The sequence below is a fragment of the Nicotiana sylvestris genome, chromosome 3 (assembly GCF_000393655.2).
Source record: "Nicotiana sylvestris chromosome 3, ASM39365v2, whole genome shotgun sequence".
In the NCBI taxonomy this organism is placed as follows: Eukaryota; Viridiplantae; Streptophyta; class Magnoliopsida; order Solanales; family Solanaceae; genus Nicotiana; species Nicotiana sylvestris.
In genome coordinates this window covers 178,514,974-178,531,591 of record NC_091059.1, presented here as the reverse complement: position 1 = coordinate 178,531,591, position 16,618 = coordinate 178,514,974, and the positions used below count along the sequence as shown (strand labels likewise).

Below are 16,618 nucleotides of genomic sequence, written 5' to 3'. Positions count from 1 at the left end.
TTGTTCTTCGAATTTCAAAAATCCAATACACGATATAAATCTACTCCAAATTAAATGAGCTCAAATTTGAAACATTACCCCCAAAATATCATTAAGAACAAACCCCAATCATCAATTTGTCAAAACAACAATAAATCTAACCAACCCTTTTTGCAATTAAGAAGAAGAAGAATAAGAAACCCTAAGCAGTAGTAAAAAAATAAAGCGCCACAACAACTCACCTTAAAATACCATAAACTACCTTAAAATATGCTCACAAATATCATATGAATTCACTGTCACCTTTATTTTCACAGCGATAGAGAAGAAGAAGAAGAAGATGATGATGATGATGAAGACTAAGAAAAAAAGGAGGAAAAACATGCATGAAGTTATCTAAACTTATGTACTAGTAAAAAAAATAAAAAAATAAAAAGCAGGTACAGGTTAAATGGGGACCAAATAAGGTACCCTGCAATTTTTACTCCCGCCAATTGGAACGTGACACACAAAAAATATATTTTTTAAATTATAATCTTTTTAATGGGTCATATATAATGTTCTTCAATCGCTCAATTTTTTTAACCACTGTTACATCAAAATGGAATATGGAACATTACTTAATCGTGGAAGACAACATGGATCAAAGCTTTTACTTCATCAAAAAAACATGGAACAAAGCTTTTGATCGGAATTGATTTGTTTGTCTTTTCAAATTGGCTTTTCATTTTGAGAAATGTCGAAGTTTGGTTGGTCGTACATATATGGATGGCCTAATTCCAATGTTCATCTTATGGCTGTTTACACTTCCCATATATGGTTGGTTACCAATTTTCTTTGGTGGATTTATTTACAGATACTACTCTTGCTGAAAAATTAGGTAAAGTTTATTAGTGCATGATACAGTAACATTTTCCCAATCACACTATAATATTCAAGTTTCTCTAGCCGAATTGCACAGATTCATTTCAATTTCTTCAAATATATTTCCACCATAACCTCAAAATGATTGACTACATTCAATATAAAAAATTTACTGTTTGGTCAAAAAGTGTAAACTTTCGGTTAAATTTTATATTTATGTAATAATGGGTTAAACTTAGTTAACAATAATATTCCTCAATGTAGATCTATAAAATACGGACAATATGGGGGTAGATTCAGTGAGAAGTTAATGATATTGCACATTAAATATTTTCAAAGCATGAGTAATAATGGAGGAATAACGTAACTAGCAATAAATAACAATAAGTGACATTTAAATAAATAGAAGGGATGAATCACCCAATAATGAATAAACTAGATGATTGTTTCTTCTGACAATGATGCGTCAGACAGATCCTAGAATGTTCGAAATATCCTTGAATCTGATTACAAAATGTGGAATAATACATGTAAGTATGTCAATGAAAAGGCAATATTTGTATCTTTGTTAGAAATAGAGGAAGAATCTTCTATTGAAAAGTGTTCTTATCAAATGATTATTACATACCCTGTCACCTTATCTCTTTTTCTATTTATACAAGACATATCATAACAAACTCTAATAGTACAAGTGCAAAGAATATTCCATATTCCCTATATCCTATTTCCGACATTAGCCGTTATAGTTCTTTACACAATGCTCAACCTCGATCATGATTAACATCTCGACCATGAATCTTGCTGCTTCTTGATCGATCTCGGCCAACTCTTTCCTTAATGTCGTATTACGGTAAACATCCTAAGGCAGATTTCGACCTATACATTTACCTCCCATATTCAACTATTCATCTATAAGAGCATTTTTCTTGTTACAAGGTGTTGTAGTTGTTTCCTGTATAGTACTTCTTATCTGGTATAAATATGGAATGATGGAAGATCAAGTTTTAACTTTTCCACTCCTAGATATATATTATCCTCTTTATCAGCTACCTACAACAGTAACATACGTAAATATAAATGATATAACTTAAACAAAAATTAATTCGAGCCCACTGAATTCACAGTGTTTCCTTAAGGAATTTAATCCCCTCCTAGTACCCAATGTTATGGATTATTTCCTCCCAGGATAGAACGAATTAGACACTAGTGTAGCGGTACTTCAAACCCCAGTATTTCAGCGAACGCAAAGTTCGGCAGCAAATCACACTTACAGTTACTTTGTTTGTAGTTTTAAAACAATGCAGAACAAGGGAGGAGAACTCAGAAGTCGAATGGAAATTCTGAGAGGAAGGAATGCAATGTATAGCCGATGTTGAATTCTTACTAAAGAGAATATCAGATTGCAATTCGTTTTTCCAGTGTATACAGAGTGTAGTTTGAGTGTATACATAGTGTATATCAATTATATATAGAGTGTATATCAATTGTATACTGAGTGTTTCAAGTGTTTTTTTCTGGTGTGTTCTTCTTTCTCTACAACTTCTGCTCTATTTATAGCAGTCATATGAGAGAAATCCGCCCCATCCATGGTGGAACAAGCATTAGGATATTATGGAGGAAGCACTTACATGGTGGAATGAACACTTGCTTGGTGGGAGGAGCACTTGACCATGGTGGGAGGTGCATTAGGCATCTTGTTGCTTTCTTGGTGCAACACAATACACGGATGGGAAAACATCCGTTACAAACACGGATTATATCACGTTAATATTCACTATTAACAAATAAATTTGGTCCAAATAATTAATCAATCGATCGATCATTTGATCAAATCCGAATCCAAATCCAAATCCAAATCTCATTTCCCATTCACTCTCATTTTAAGACTATTTCATCTTAAACAAAAACTCAACAATCCAAAACTCAACAATCCCCCACATGAATGGGGAATGGCTATATCACGGAAGTATGCATGAAAAACTTGTGTGATTTGCAAGCAAGAATTAATTGCATCTGGATAAGTAGGTTTCCCTTTGAACTTTCCGTAGTGAACTTATGTCGGATATACTCGGTCAATCGGTAGATTTGATATCTTTGAACCGTCGAACTTTAGTGTATACCTAGACAACCATAAGTCACACAATCAATCCCTTAACCGTCTTTGGTTCTCATTGTTGTGTTCGTTTCAGCCATGAACACTGCCTGGTTTCATAAGTGCGTAGAGAATTGGCCTTGCAAAATTCTCCTTGAAGCGGCTAACACTTCACACTTACATAGGTGATTCCTAAACGTGTCATCCCGTAGATACACTATTTGATATACCCTGTATCAAATTTAGAAATCATTAAAAAGCCTTAATGCTTTATCCTTGGTACTGAACATTGTCTCATCACGAGAATGGACTAAAAATTTTGTTGACAATGTTGAACCGTCATTAATGACTTTGTTTGATCTCCTTGAACCTAGATCTTGGGATCTCCAGTCTTCTAGGTAGAGTTACTGCCACAATGACTTGTTCTCGGCCATAGTCCCATTCCCTCGATGATTTCTCAACTACCTCTCTAGTTAGGCCTTTTGTAAGTGGATCCGACACATTATCACTTGACTTTACATAGTCAATCGTGATAATTTCTATAGAGAGAAGTCGCCTAACGGTTTTATGTCTTCGTCGTATATGACGAGATTTACCGTTATACATAACGCTCCCAGCCCTTCCAATTGCCGCTTGGCTATCACAGTGTACGCGTATTGGTGCCAACGGTTTGGGCCAAAATGGAATGTCTTCCAAGAAATTCCGGAGCCATTCAGCTTCTTCACCGGCTTTATCTATGGCTATGAACTCAACCTCCATTGTAGAGCGGGCAATACATGTTTGTTTGGATGACTTCCAAGATACCGCTCTTCCACCAATATCGAATACATATCCACTTGTGGACTTCGAATCAGTTGAACCGGTGATCCAATTTGCATTACAATATCCTTCAATCACCGCAGGATATTTACTGTAGTGCAAATCAAAGTTTTGGGTATATTCTAAGTATCCCAAAACTCGTTTCATTGCCATCCAATGAGATTGACCTGGATTGCTCGTGTATCGACTTAGTTTACTTATAGCACGAGCTATATCTGGTCGTGTACAATTCATGATGTACATTAAGCATCCCAACACACGAACATAATCCAATTGTGATATGTTTTGGCCTTTATTCTTTGCTAGTGCAAGATTTACGTCAATTGGAGTCTTTGCAACTTTAAAGCCCAAGTGCTTGAATTTTTCAAGTACTGTCTTAATATAATGAGATTGTGACAATGCCAGACCTTGAGGAGTCTTTTGGATCTTAATCCCCAGAATTAAATCCGCAATTCCCAAGTCCTTCATATCAAACTTGCTAGTTAGCATACGCTTAGTAGCATTTATGTTGGCAATGTTATTACTCATTATCAGCATATCATCCACATATAGGCAAACAATGACTATGTGATTTGGAACATTTTTAATGTACACACATTTATCACATTCATTTATCTTAAAACCATTTGACAACATTGTTTGGTCAAATTTCGCATGCCATTGTTTGGGTGCTTGTTTTAGTCCGTAAAGGGACTTAACAAGTCTACATACCTTATTTTCTTTACCTGGAACCACAAACCCTTCAGGTTGTTCCATGTAAATTTCTTCCTCTAACTCTCCATTTAAGAAGGCCGTTTTAACATCCATTTGATGAATTTCAAGACCATACACTGCAGCTAATGCTACTAATATCTGTATAGACGTAATTCTCGTCACTGGAGAATATGTATCAAAGTAGTCAAGACCTTCTCGTTGTCTATACCCTTTGACAACAAGTCTTGCTTTAAATTTATCAATAGTGCCATCATCTTTCATTTTTCTCTTAAAAATCCATTTAGAACCCAAAGGTTTATTTCCAGGAGGAAGATCAACCAATTCCCATGTATGGTTGTTCAATATGGATTCTATTTCACTATTGACTGCCTCTTTCCAGAACAATGATTCCGAAGAAGACATAGCTTCTTTAAATGTTCGAGGCTCATTTTCCAATAAGAAAGTCACAAAATCTGGTCCAAACGAAGTAGACGTTCTTTGACGTTTACTACGTCTTGGATCCCCCTGATTAAATGTACTTTCTTTTGTTTCTTCCCGAGGTCGTTTAGATACTTCACCAATCGACTCGCATTCCTTTTTATACGGATATATATTTTCAAAGAACTCAGCATTATCTGATTCTATAACCGTATTATTATGAATGTCGGGATTTTCTGATTTATGAACCAGAAATCGATATGCTTTACTATTAGTCGCATATCCTATGAAAACACAATCAACTGTTTTCGGTCCTATTTTTACCCTTTTGGGTTTAGGAACTTGCACTTTTGCCAAACACCCCCACACTTTAAAATAATTCAAGTTGGGCTTCCTTCCTTTCCATTTTTCATATGGAATGGATTGTGTTTTACTATGGGGTACTCGATTTAGTATTCGGCTGGCCGTAAGAATGGCTTCCCCCCACAAGTTCTGTGGCAAACCAGAACTTATCAACAATGCGTTCATCATCTCCTTTAATGAACGATTCTTTCTTTCCGCAATCCCATTGGATTGGGGCGTGTAAGGGGCTGTTGTTTGATGAATAATTCCATATTCTAAACATATTTGTTCAAAAGGAGATTCATATTCACCACCCCTATCACTTCTTATCATTTTGATTTTCTTGTTAAGTTGCGTTTCAACTTCATTTTTGTATTGCTTGAATGCGTCTATTGCTTCATCTTTACTATTAAGTAAGTAAACATAGCAATATCGAGTACTATCGTCAATAAAAGTTATGAAATACTTCTTTCCACCGCGAGATGGTATTGACTTCATGTCACAAATATCTGTGTGAATTAAGTCTAAAGGATTTGAATTCCTTTCAACCGACTTATAAGGATGTTTAACATACTTAGATTCCACACATATTTGACATTTTGATTTTTCGCATTCAAACTTAGGCAATACTTCCAGGTTAATCATTTTTCGCAAGGTTTTATAATTGACATGACCCAAACGTACATGCCATAAATCATTTGACTCAAGTAAGTAAGAAGAAGCTGAAGTTTTATTATTAGTTTCAACAACTATTACATTCAGCTTGAAAAGGCCCTCAGTAAGGTAACCTTTTCCTACAAACATTTCATTCTTACTAATCACTACCTTGTCAGATACAAAAACGCACTTGAAACCGTGCTTTACAAGAAGTCCAGTAGAGACTAAGTTCTTCCTAATCTCGGGAACATGAAGGATGTTGTTCAAAGTCATGACCTTGCCAGAAGTCATCTTGAGAAATATCTTACTGTATCCTTCAATGTTTGTTGTAGCAACATTTCCCATAGAGAGCGTCTCTTCGGGTCCAGCAGAAGCATATGTAGAAAATGTTTCCCTCACAGCACAAACATGGCGAGTGGCTCCAGAATCAATCCACCACTCCTTTGGGTTTCCTACCAGGTTGCATTCAGAAAGCATGACGCACAAGTCATCAACATCATCATGCTTTTCTACCATGTTTGCTTGACCCCTTTGCTTGTCTTTCTTCCGAGCATGACACTCCGTAGATTTGTGTCCGGTTTTCCCACAGTTGTAGCAGTTTCCACTGAACCGCTTCTTGCTTGGGTTGTATTTCGGACCAGAAGCCTTCTTTCTCTTTTTGTTATCTTCAACAATATTTGCTCCCATTATTGTTGAATTTCCACGGCCTCTCCTTTCAGCAGCTTTATTGTCCTCTTCGATTCTCAATCGAACAATGAGATCTTCAAGGGACATCTCCTTTCGTTTTTGTTTCAAATAATTTTTAATGTCCTTCCACAATGGAGGCAACTTCTCAATTATTGCTGCTACTTGGAATGCCTCATTGATGACAAGACCTTCAATGAAAATTTCATTAGTAAAATTACTACAAATTTTACTTTCAACATTAACATTCATTTGAAATATACCTTCAGCAAGTAGATCATGAATAATCACTTGTAACTCCTGGACTTGGGTAATAATAGACTTGCTATCTACCATTTTGTAGTCCAAAAATTTTGCAGCGACGAATTTCTTCATCCCGACATCTTCAATTTTGTATTTCTTTTCAAGCGCATTCCATAATTCATTTGACGTCTCCACGCCACTGTATACATTATACAGATTATCCTCCAGTCCGCTAAGAATATAATTCCTGCACAAGAAGTCAGAATGCTTCCACGCCTCAATCACGAGAAAGCTATCATTCTCTGGAGTTTCATCTGGAAGATCAGGAACATCTTCCTTGATGAACTTCTGTAGACATAACGTAGTCAAGTAGAAGAACATCTTTTGCTGCCAGCGCTTGAAATCCATCCCGGAAAATTTTCCGGGTTTCTCTGTCGGTGCCAACGCCGGAGTTCGACTTGTCGATGCGTTGGCAGTCATCATCGGAACAGCTTGATTTCCGTCATTCGCCATTTTTACTGTAAAAATGACACAAACAAACGTTTAATAAACGTTTAAAACTGGAGTGAAAAATCACGTAGATTTTAATCTCCAACAAAACACCACGAAGGCTTTACTCTCCAAATGGGAGTACACAAAACCACAAAGGTTTTAAGTTTCCAGAATAATAAAAGTAACACAAATACAGAAATTAAAATTATTAAATTCCTTAAGCTTGTTGTTGTTGTTTCCTGTATAGTACTTCTTATCTGGTATAAATATGGAATGATGGAAGATCAAGTTTTAACTTTTCCACTCTTAGATATATATTATCCTCTTTATCAGCTACCTACAGCAGTAACATACGTAAATATAAATGATATAACTGAAACAAAAATTAATTCGAGCCCACTGAATTCACAGTGTTTCCTTAAGGAATTTAATCCCCTCCTAGTACCCAAGGTTATGGATTATTTCCTCCCAGGATAGAACGAATTACACACTGGTGTAGCGGTACTTCAAACCCCAGTATTTTAGCGAATGCAAAGTTCGGCAGCAAATCATACTTACAGTTGCTTTGTTTGTAGATTTAAAACAATGCAGAATAAGGGAGGAGAACTCAGAAGTCGAATGAAAATTCTGAGAGGAATGAATGCAATGTATAGCCGATGTTGAATTCTTACTGAAGAGGATATCAGATTGCAATTCGTTTTTCCAGTGTATACACAGTGTATACAGAGTGTAGTTTGAGTGTATACAAAGTGTATATCAATTGTATACTGAGTGTTTCGAGTGTTTTTTTCCGGTGTGTTCTTCTTTCTCTACAACTTCTGCTCTATTTATAGCAGTCATGTGAGAGAAATCCGCCCCCTACATGGTGGAACAAGCATTAGGATATCATGGAGGAAGCACTTACATGGTGGAATAAACATTTGCTTGGTGGGAGGAGCACTTGGCCATGGTGGGAGGTGCACTAGGCATCTTGTTGCTTTCTTGGTGCAACATAATACACGGATTAGAAAACATCCGTTACAAACACGGATTATATCACGTTAATATTCACTATTAACAAATAAATTCGGTCCAAATAATTAATCAATCGATCATTTGATCGAATCCAAATCCAAATCTCATTTCCCATTCACTCTCATTTTAAGACTATTTCATCTTAAACAAAAACTCAATAATCCAAAACTCAACACAAGGTTTACTAAACGAAAACATTCACTAAATTCCTGAACGCTAAAGCAAGTAAGAAAGTCAATAATCAAGCAAAACGATCAGAAAAAAATAAAGTAGTTTAAATTAGGGAGAATAATGCTTTCAGTTGTCTCAGTCTTGATGTAAATAATTGTATATTCTAAATTACTATTAGCACTAAGCATTATAAACAGCTTTCGATGACATTGAATCTGCAGGGTCACAAAACGTTAAAAGTAGTCCATGTCTCTTTTTTAACTCTGTCAAGTCACTTTCTCATTTTTAATCGAACTCTTCCTTTTTCGTAACTGTGGGATTATTATGTTAAAAAAATATTTTTCATGAATAAAATACCCTCTGAATAAATTTTCGAACTATTATAAAAAAAAAATGTAATCATTTTATTGTCTAACAAAAATATTTACTCACTAATCAAACTGGAAAAATAAGTGAGAAAACATACTATTCTAATTAACAATTTAGCGCCACGCTGCCATGTTAGGACGAATTCAGTAGGAAAACATTTATCTCCCAGACTTGTTATTCACATTTATTTTTCTTTTCTTATTTAATTTGTCTGTAGCTTCTTCAACAGAAGACAAAAAATAATATGCACGTCGCCTGAGAGATTCGAACTCTCGCGGGGAGACCCCATGTACTTAGCAGGCACACGCCTTAACCACTCGGCCAAAGCGACGTTGTTGCCTCTACACGCCAAATAACTTTATTTGAAGCTGAACTAAGCACTCATACCAAAAGTCGCGATCAATAGCATCAATAAATGATACACTACCTCTTTGCACAAAAGGCCTTTGCATTTTTTGGATCAAATCTGGCGACAATTCTCCACTCATGTCTTCAAACTAAGAACATCCCCGCAATCCATTCTACATAGTGCTCCTCATCATATCGCTATTGAAATTGCTGCAACAACCCAGTGAAATCCCACTAATGGGGTCTGGGGAGGGTAGTGAGTATGCAGACCTTACCCCTACCCCGAAGGGATAGAGAGGCTATTTCCGAAAGACCCTCGGCTCAAGAGAACAAAAGACAAATGTAGACAATATTAGTATCCCTACAAAAATCATAAGAAAGTCATAACAAAAATAAGAACAACATGAAATACAAAAGAAAGATGCAAAGCAAAACCGATAGCTAGTAAATAGGTCATGCACTGAAAAATAGGAAGACACAACATTGCACTAGCTATCTTAGGCAAAAACCCTACCAGACTAGTCTCACAGCGGTATTAGTAAGGCAAGACTCAACTACCTCATAACCTACAACCTTAATGCTCGACCTCCACAACTTCCTATCAAATGTCATGTCCTCGAAAATCTGAAGCCTCGTCATATCATGTCTGATCACCTCTCCCCAATACTTCTTAGGCCGTCCTCTACCTCTTCTCGTTCCCTCCACAACTAGTCGTTCACACCTCCTTACTGAAGCATCTGGGCTTCTCCTCTGAACATGCCCGAACCACCTGAGTCTCGCTTCCCGCATCTTGTCATCAATGGGAGCTACATGCACCATCGCTACTGAAATTGGTTAACATAAAAAATTCCAAATGCTTCTCTAGTCAAATGTGCTGGTCGATTTCTTTTTCTTCTACTTGATGTATTCTAGGCTTAGGAAAAATAGATTGTTTGTAATCATATTACATTAAGCATAATAACAACTGATATTCTTTGTACTATAAATACTGTAGCGTTGGAGACGTACTGCTTGGTTGCATCATAGGAAATTGAATTTCTTTGCTAAATTGGTAGTCTGTTCAAAACATATCCATTTCAATCAAGTCCATGCTTGTATCATTTGTCAAACATCACGTGACAGATTATAAGTCATGGCCTGAAAATCAACAACTAGTTACTACTCTTAACAAAATCCAAAGAAAACTCAACTTTATCTCATTTCTATTGACATCAGATCAGTTTTCGACCGCTTTAGCCTCTCAAGTTTTTGCTCTAGTTCGATACATATTTTCTTTTGTTCTTTTTTCTTTCTTTTACTATTTGCAAAGAGTTGTACTAGTGAAACCTTGGTGTAATAGTACACTGGTTAAGTTGGAGTTGCTAGAAATAACGTGTTTGTTTCTATTCCAATGAGAATTTTGCTTTGGGCCAAGCATTGGACTTCAGGAAATGGTGAGGGTATGTGCTCCGCAAAAGCCCATTTGGAATAAGGAAACAGACATAACAGTGTTTAGAAGAGTGAACTTTCTCAGTTTATGCAAACGATTGTAAAACTACTACAAACTGAAACGGCATTTCTCTAATGATGTTTGGTTGATTCCACTACTTTTCAGTCCAAACGCATTTGTTCTCATAGTTGAAAACTGAGTTTGGTAACTCATTTTTTAAAGTTTTTGGCATGTTTGCTCCCTACCTTAGTTACCTTTTATTTGCAATTTATTTCTTTAAGTATCATAACATAGCCCATTGAACTGGCAAAGGAGCAGTAAGTACACTGATACTCCAATATAATTTTCCAAGGCTGATGCAAGAACAAGATCAGACAGAACGGATTGCACTAATGTAAAATCCAAAAGCTATCACAATCCCTTGTATAATTCCAATTTTAAGTAACACAGAACACACTAAACCAAGAACAAAACAAGAAGAGAATAGAAAAATGATTTCTCTCTCTGGCTTGATGAATTATTGAATTCCAGTACAGTACCGAAATAATCGATTGGCGGTTTGAACACGCAAAGGGCATTACCACTCCATTGGTAAGTGATAACTTTTTCAGCATTAACAAGATAATACGTATGAAAATTAAAGTCAGTAGACTGTGCACTAAAGTCAGTGGAACACTGCTCCTCAATTTCATCATCAGTCTTTCAAATCATAAAATGGAGACATCCCTATTCTTTCTAGTACTCCACTTGGTAACACTGTAGAGGAAAATAGACACTGTAGAGGAAAATAGGCAAAAATCCATAGAACAACTCTTGTCCTCTTTACTTCCCAAGTTCAAACAGTCTTTGTTGCTTAGATTCTCCGAAAATATATATGGGTGCGTATGTGAAGCATGTGACACGGACACGGGTACGACAACTATTTTGAAGAGTATGTGCAACATAGCAAAGAGCTATATGCATCTGAACCGTTGATGGTCCACTTCAATCACTCCATGGACACCACCATTAAATACTTTATCAACTTTCCAAGATGTAACAGTGTACAATTTGTTTCACGGTATTCCAATGATCAATACACTCCCTCATTGGAGGGTTTTTAAGGGCACGGTTAAAGGGATTGGGGTGCTGAGAAAAGGGTCTTGTGACACTATTGAACTGTGAGCAGAACTACCATTGTTTTGATAATCAAAGCTAATGTACAAAACTACAAAGACAGATAACAAACTTCTTTCCAAAAATTTCCCTATACTAAAATGGATTTCACCTCAAAGATATCAGCTTGATTCTGCTTTTTGTACAGTAGTCTTGAACAGGAGTACATATAGCTTGTGATCCATGGAGAAATATATGAAACCACCTACTGAATGTGTGACAAATGAGCCAAAACTGGTCCCTACAATACAGTGCCAAGCTGGTCCATATACCCCATCAAACTCCTGAAAATCAAGAAAACACAATTATACAAAATAATTCAATTCACTAAAAGCTCAAATATCAAAAATCACCAACAATGCATAATCATTAAAACTTTTTCCCAAGTGTTTACCTTTTTAAGGGAAAATCCAAGTGATTTAGAGGAGAACTTTTCCAAGCTATCATGAGCTTTTCTTGCAAAATCCACAGCATGAATCTGCATAAAAGGTGGCATATCCACGGACACAACTTTCACACCACTGCAAGAAAAGAAATTAGCTAACTCAGTCTGTGAACAGCTGAATGATTTCCTCCTTCCACCATTTATGGACAAAGAAAAAGATGGCCTTTTGGTAATTTTATCAACCCCTTGTTGAAACCCTTTCAACTGGTCACTATCTTGGCTCTTGGATAACAAAGCTAATGCCTTTTTAACATCCACCTCTTTCTTTTCCTTGTGGGGTATTTTCTTGACTTCAGCTTTTTCATGCAAAACAATTGCTTTGTCAATATCCTTAACAGAGTTATGTTTCTCTCCCTCTGCTACATATCTACTCCCGTGTAAACTCTTTGACTTAGTCAAAGCAGAACATGAGGAATCAAAAACAGAGGAAGTAGCAGCAGCTAGAGTTTTGGCCTGTAAATGAGTGTCAACAGGAGGATGTCTATGCCCCCCAGATGAGCTTTTTGAGGTAGATTTGAGGATCTTGTGATTTGCATAGAGCTTGGAAAAGTGAGTTGAGATGTTTTGAACAGTGGGGGAGGGGAGGGTGGTGGGATCTGGTGGGTGGTGGGGTTTGGAGTTGGTGGTGGAAATGGTGGCGGAGAAAGGGGTAGGTTTAGGTTGCTTTTTGAGGGTGGGATCCATGGGAAACTTAAGTGTTTGGAGGGTCTGCAGCTGCTTAGGTCTTATTTTGCAGATAAAGAGAAATGAAAGAAAAAAGAGGAAAATAAAAAAGGGAGGAGAAAATAGAAATAGTGTAATTTAGTAGGGAGGAAATGTAGGGGTGGGGGTCACAAGTTCACTGGATTGGGACCTCTGAGAGTTGAGCTATAAGAGATCTGGTTTGGTTTTCCACTAAAGTGCTAAAACGCGCCGCTTGCGGAGAAAAATAAGGCAAATTAGGCACATTGACCCTCGCTGTTTGATGTACCCTCTTTGGACTGTTTCTTTGGCAAAATTAAATTACTATATTTACAAACAAAAAGTGATGAAACACCATATATTTTCTCCATTTAATAAATTGAGGAAAAGTGGGTAATTGTAGTTTTTTTCTTTCGTTCAACTGTCAGCTAGTTGTATGGTGGGAAAACAATGTACCTTGATGAGGTAAAGTGGCCACAAATGCATCCAAAAGTTTAGCCTAGCAAATAACGAAGTGAATTAAGTGATTTCTCTTCATTTATGTCTTGCTAATACACAAAGTTATCAGGTATCTCACCGGCGCACTTGAACTGATCCAACCACCCCCATTATTTTTAAATAAAAAAAGAGCGGGTATTGTGAGCGTTACTGTGTCAAAACAAAAATCAGAAAACAAAACTATTAGAAGAATAAAGAAATCTAGAAAACAATAAAGAATCAGAAATATTCCGAGTCTACAATTTTCTTGTGCGTCCTTAAGGAATTTTAACGCCCTCACACGTTGCCAAGGTAATGGATTAAATCCTCCCAGGATAAAACAGAATAAACCTTCCTGCAACAGTGACAATACAAACTACAGGATACCAACGAACTCAAAGAACGGAGCAAAATCACACTTACGAATTTGAGAGAAAGGAACTGCGAATTAGGATGCAGTGTATTCAGAAAGAAAGAAGTTCTGGAGTGTTTTTCGTGTAGAAAATGGAGCATTGCCTCAGAATTTATAGGCAATTATCAGAAGAGGTGTCTGAAAAAAGTGCCTTTTCAGAAGAATACGCTGCCTGCCGCGGTTCTACCGCGACCGCGGCATAACCGCGGTCAAATAGGCTCTCTGAATCTGCCTGCCGCGGTTCCACCGCGACCGCGGAAGAACCGCGGTCAGATAGGCTCTCTGAATCTTCAGCAAGATTCTGGCGTATTTTCAGCAGTGACTTGGCATTTAATTAATTATTAAATAATTAAATAAATTTTGTCCAAAAAATAATCTTATCGATCATTTGACAAATCCAAAGCCAAAGCCAAAGCCAAAACCAAAGCCGAGCCGAGCGAGCGAGCGACGACGACGGCGCGAGGGTTCATTCTCTTCAACTCCTTTTAAGAGCTTTAAGAAGTGATTCTATATATAAGCATACAAATGTGGCTGTCCCTCACCAATGAGAGACACAGTGCAAGACAAAAGTTCACTTCTTCAAATTTTTCATTTTCCTTCCATTTTATTTCCCTCCATTTCCAATTCACACTTCTTCTACTTTAAAGCCCAATGGCTTAAAGTCCAACAATCCCCCACATGAATGAGAATGACTGTATCAAGAAAGATCATAGATGAAAGCTATGTGATTTTGCAAGTAAGGATTAATTGCATCTAGATAAGTAGGTTTCCCTTTGAACTTTCCGTAGTTAACATATGTCGGATATACTCGGTCAATAGGTAGATTTGATATCTTTTAACCGTCGAACTTTAGTGTATACCTAGACAACCATATGTCACACAACCAACCCTTAACCGTCTTCTGGTTCTCATTGTTGTGTTCGTTTTAGCCATGAACACTGCCTGGTCTCATAAGTGCGTAGAAAATTGGCCTTACAGAATTCTCCTTGAAGCGGCTTACACTTCACACTTACGTAGGTGATTCCTAAACGTGTAATCCTTTAGATTGACACTATTTGATAGATACCTCATCAAACTTTGGTAATCATTAAAGAACATGTAAAGTTCTATCCTTGTTACTGAACATTGTCTTCATCACGAGAATGGACCAAAGATTTTATTTTGACAATGTTGAACCGGTCAATCACAACTTTGTTTGAGCTCCTTGAACCTAGATCTCGGAACATCTAAGATTCTATGTAGAGTTACCGCCATATTGACTTGTCCTCGGCCATAGTCCCATTCCCTTAGATGATTTCTCAACTCCCTCTCTAGTTAAACCTTTTGTAAGCGGATTCGCCACATTATCCTTTGATTTTACATAATCAATAGTGATAATTCCACTAGAAAGTAGTTGTCTAACGGTGTTATGTCTTCGTCGTATATGACGAGACTTTCCATTGTACATAACGCTCCCTGCTCGTCCTATGGCAGCCTCACTATCACAATGTATGCAAATAGGAGCCAAAGGCTTTGGCCAGAACGGAATGTCTTCTAAGAAATTTTGAAGCCATTCACCTTCTTCACCGGCTTTATCCAAAGCTATAAACTCTGATTCCATTGTAGAACGAGCGATACACGTCTGTCTGGAAGATTTCCAAGATACTGCTCCTCCACCAATAGTAAAAACATATCCACTTGTAGACTTTGTTTCTGTTGAGCCGGTTATCCAATTTGCATCACTATATCCTTCGATAACCGCAGGATATTTATTGTAGTGCAAGGCGTAGTCTTGGGTATATTCCAAGTATCCCAGAACTTGTTTCATTGCCACCCAGTGATGTTTGTTGGGATTACTTGTGAATCGACTAAGTTTACTTATTGCACAAGCTATATCAGGTCATGTACAGTTCATGATGTACATTAAGCTTCCCAACACATGAGCATACTCCAATTGAGATGTACTTTCACCTTTATTCTTTATAAGATGATGGTTTAAGTCAATTGGAGTTCTTGCACTTCTAAATTCCAAGTGTTTGAATTTTTCCAGTACCATTTTCACGTAATGTGACTGAGACAAAGCTAGACCTTGAGGAGTCCTCTGGATTTTAATTCCTAGAATTACATCGGCAACTCCTAAGTCTTTCATATCAAACTTACTAGCAAGCATACGTTTAGTAGCTTGAATGTCGGCAATGTCTTTGCTCATTATTAGCATATCATCAACATATAAGCAAACAATGACTATATGATTTGGAACGTTCTTAATGTAAACACATTTATCACATTCATTAATCTTAAAACCATTTGACAATATTGTTTGGTCAAATTTCGCATGCCATTGCTTGGGTGTTTGTTTTAGTCCATAAAGGGACTTGACAAGTCTACACACCTTCTTTTCTTTTCCCGGAACAACAAACCCTTCAGGTTGGTTCATGTTAATTTCTTCCTCAAGATCACCATTTAAGAATGTTGTTTTTACATCCATTTGATGGATTTGAAGACCATACAAGGCGGCTAACGCTATTAGCATCCGAATGGATGTAATTCTTGTTACCGGTGAGTATGTGTCAAAATAGTCAAGACCTTCTCATTGTCTAAATCCTTTGACAATAAGTCTTGCCTTGTATTTGTCAATAGTACCATCGTCCTTCATTTTCTTCTTGAAAATCCATTTAGAACCCAACGTTTTGTTACTTGGAGGAAGATCAACCAATTCCCAGGTATGGTTGCTCAATATGGATTCTATTTCACTATTGACAGCTTCTTTCCAATATTGTACTTCTGAGGAAGACATTGCTTCCTTAAAGGTACGAGGCTCATTTTCTAACAGAA

At 36.9% G+C, this 16,618-nt stretch overlaps 1 protein-coding gene and 1 non-coding gene across 2 annotated transcripts; both read right to left on the bottom strand.

Annotated features, from left to right (window-relative positions):
* Positions 1-9,106: 9,106 nt before the first annotated feature.
* On the bottom strand, positions 9,107-9,188 carry TRNAS-GCU (transfer RNA serine (anticodon GCU)). The gene has a single exon. It is a non-coding gene; the product is annotated as a tRNA-Ser (tRNA).
* A 2,454-nt stretch (positions 9,189-11,642) lies between these two features.
* Positions 11,643-13,364, bottom strand: LOC104242468 (uncharacterized). Its single transcript, XM_009797517.2, has 2 exons — positions 12,184-13,364; positions 11,643-12,073 (listed from the first exon to the last, which is right to left on the bottom strand). Exons 1-2 carry the CDS (start codon positions 12,916-12,918, stop codon positions 11,912-11,914), a joined length of 897 nt encoding a protein of 298 aa, XP_009795819.1. The 5' UTR covers positions 12,919-13,364; the 3' UTR covers positions 11,643-11,911.
* Between the last annotated feature and the right edge of the window lie 3,254 nt (positions 13,365-16,618).

Coding starts and splice junctions, on each gene's coding strand:
- LOC104242468 (XM_009797517.2), bottom strand. CDS start 12,918: ATGGATCCCACCCTCAAAAAGCAACCTAAACCTACCCCTTTCTCCGCC. Junction 12,074..12,183: donor TTGGATTTTCCCTTAAAAAG/GTAAACACTTGG, acceptor CTTGATTTTCAG/GAGTTTGATGGGGTATATGG.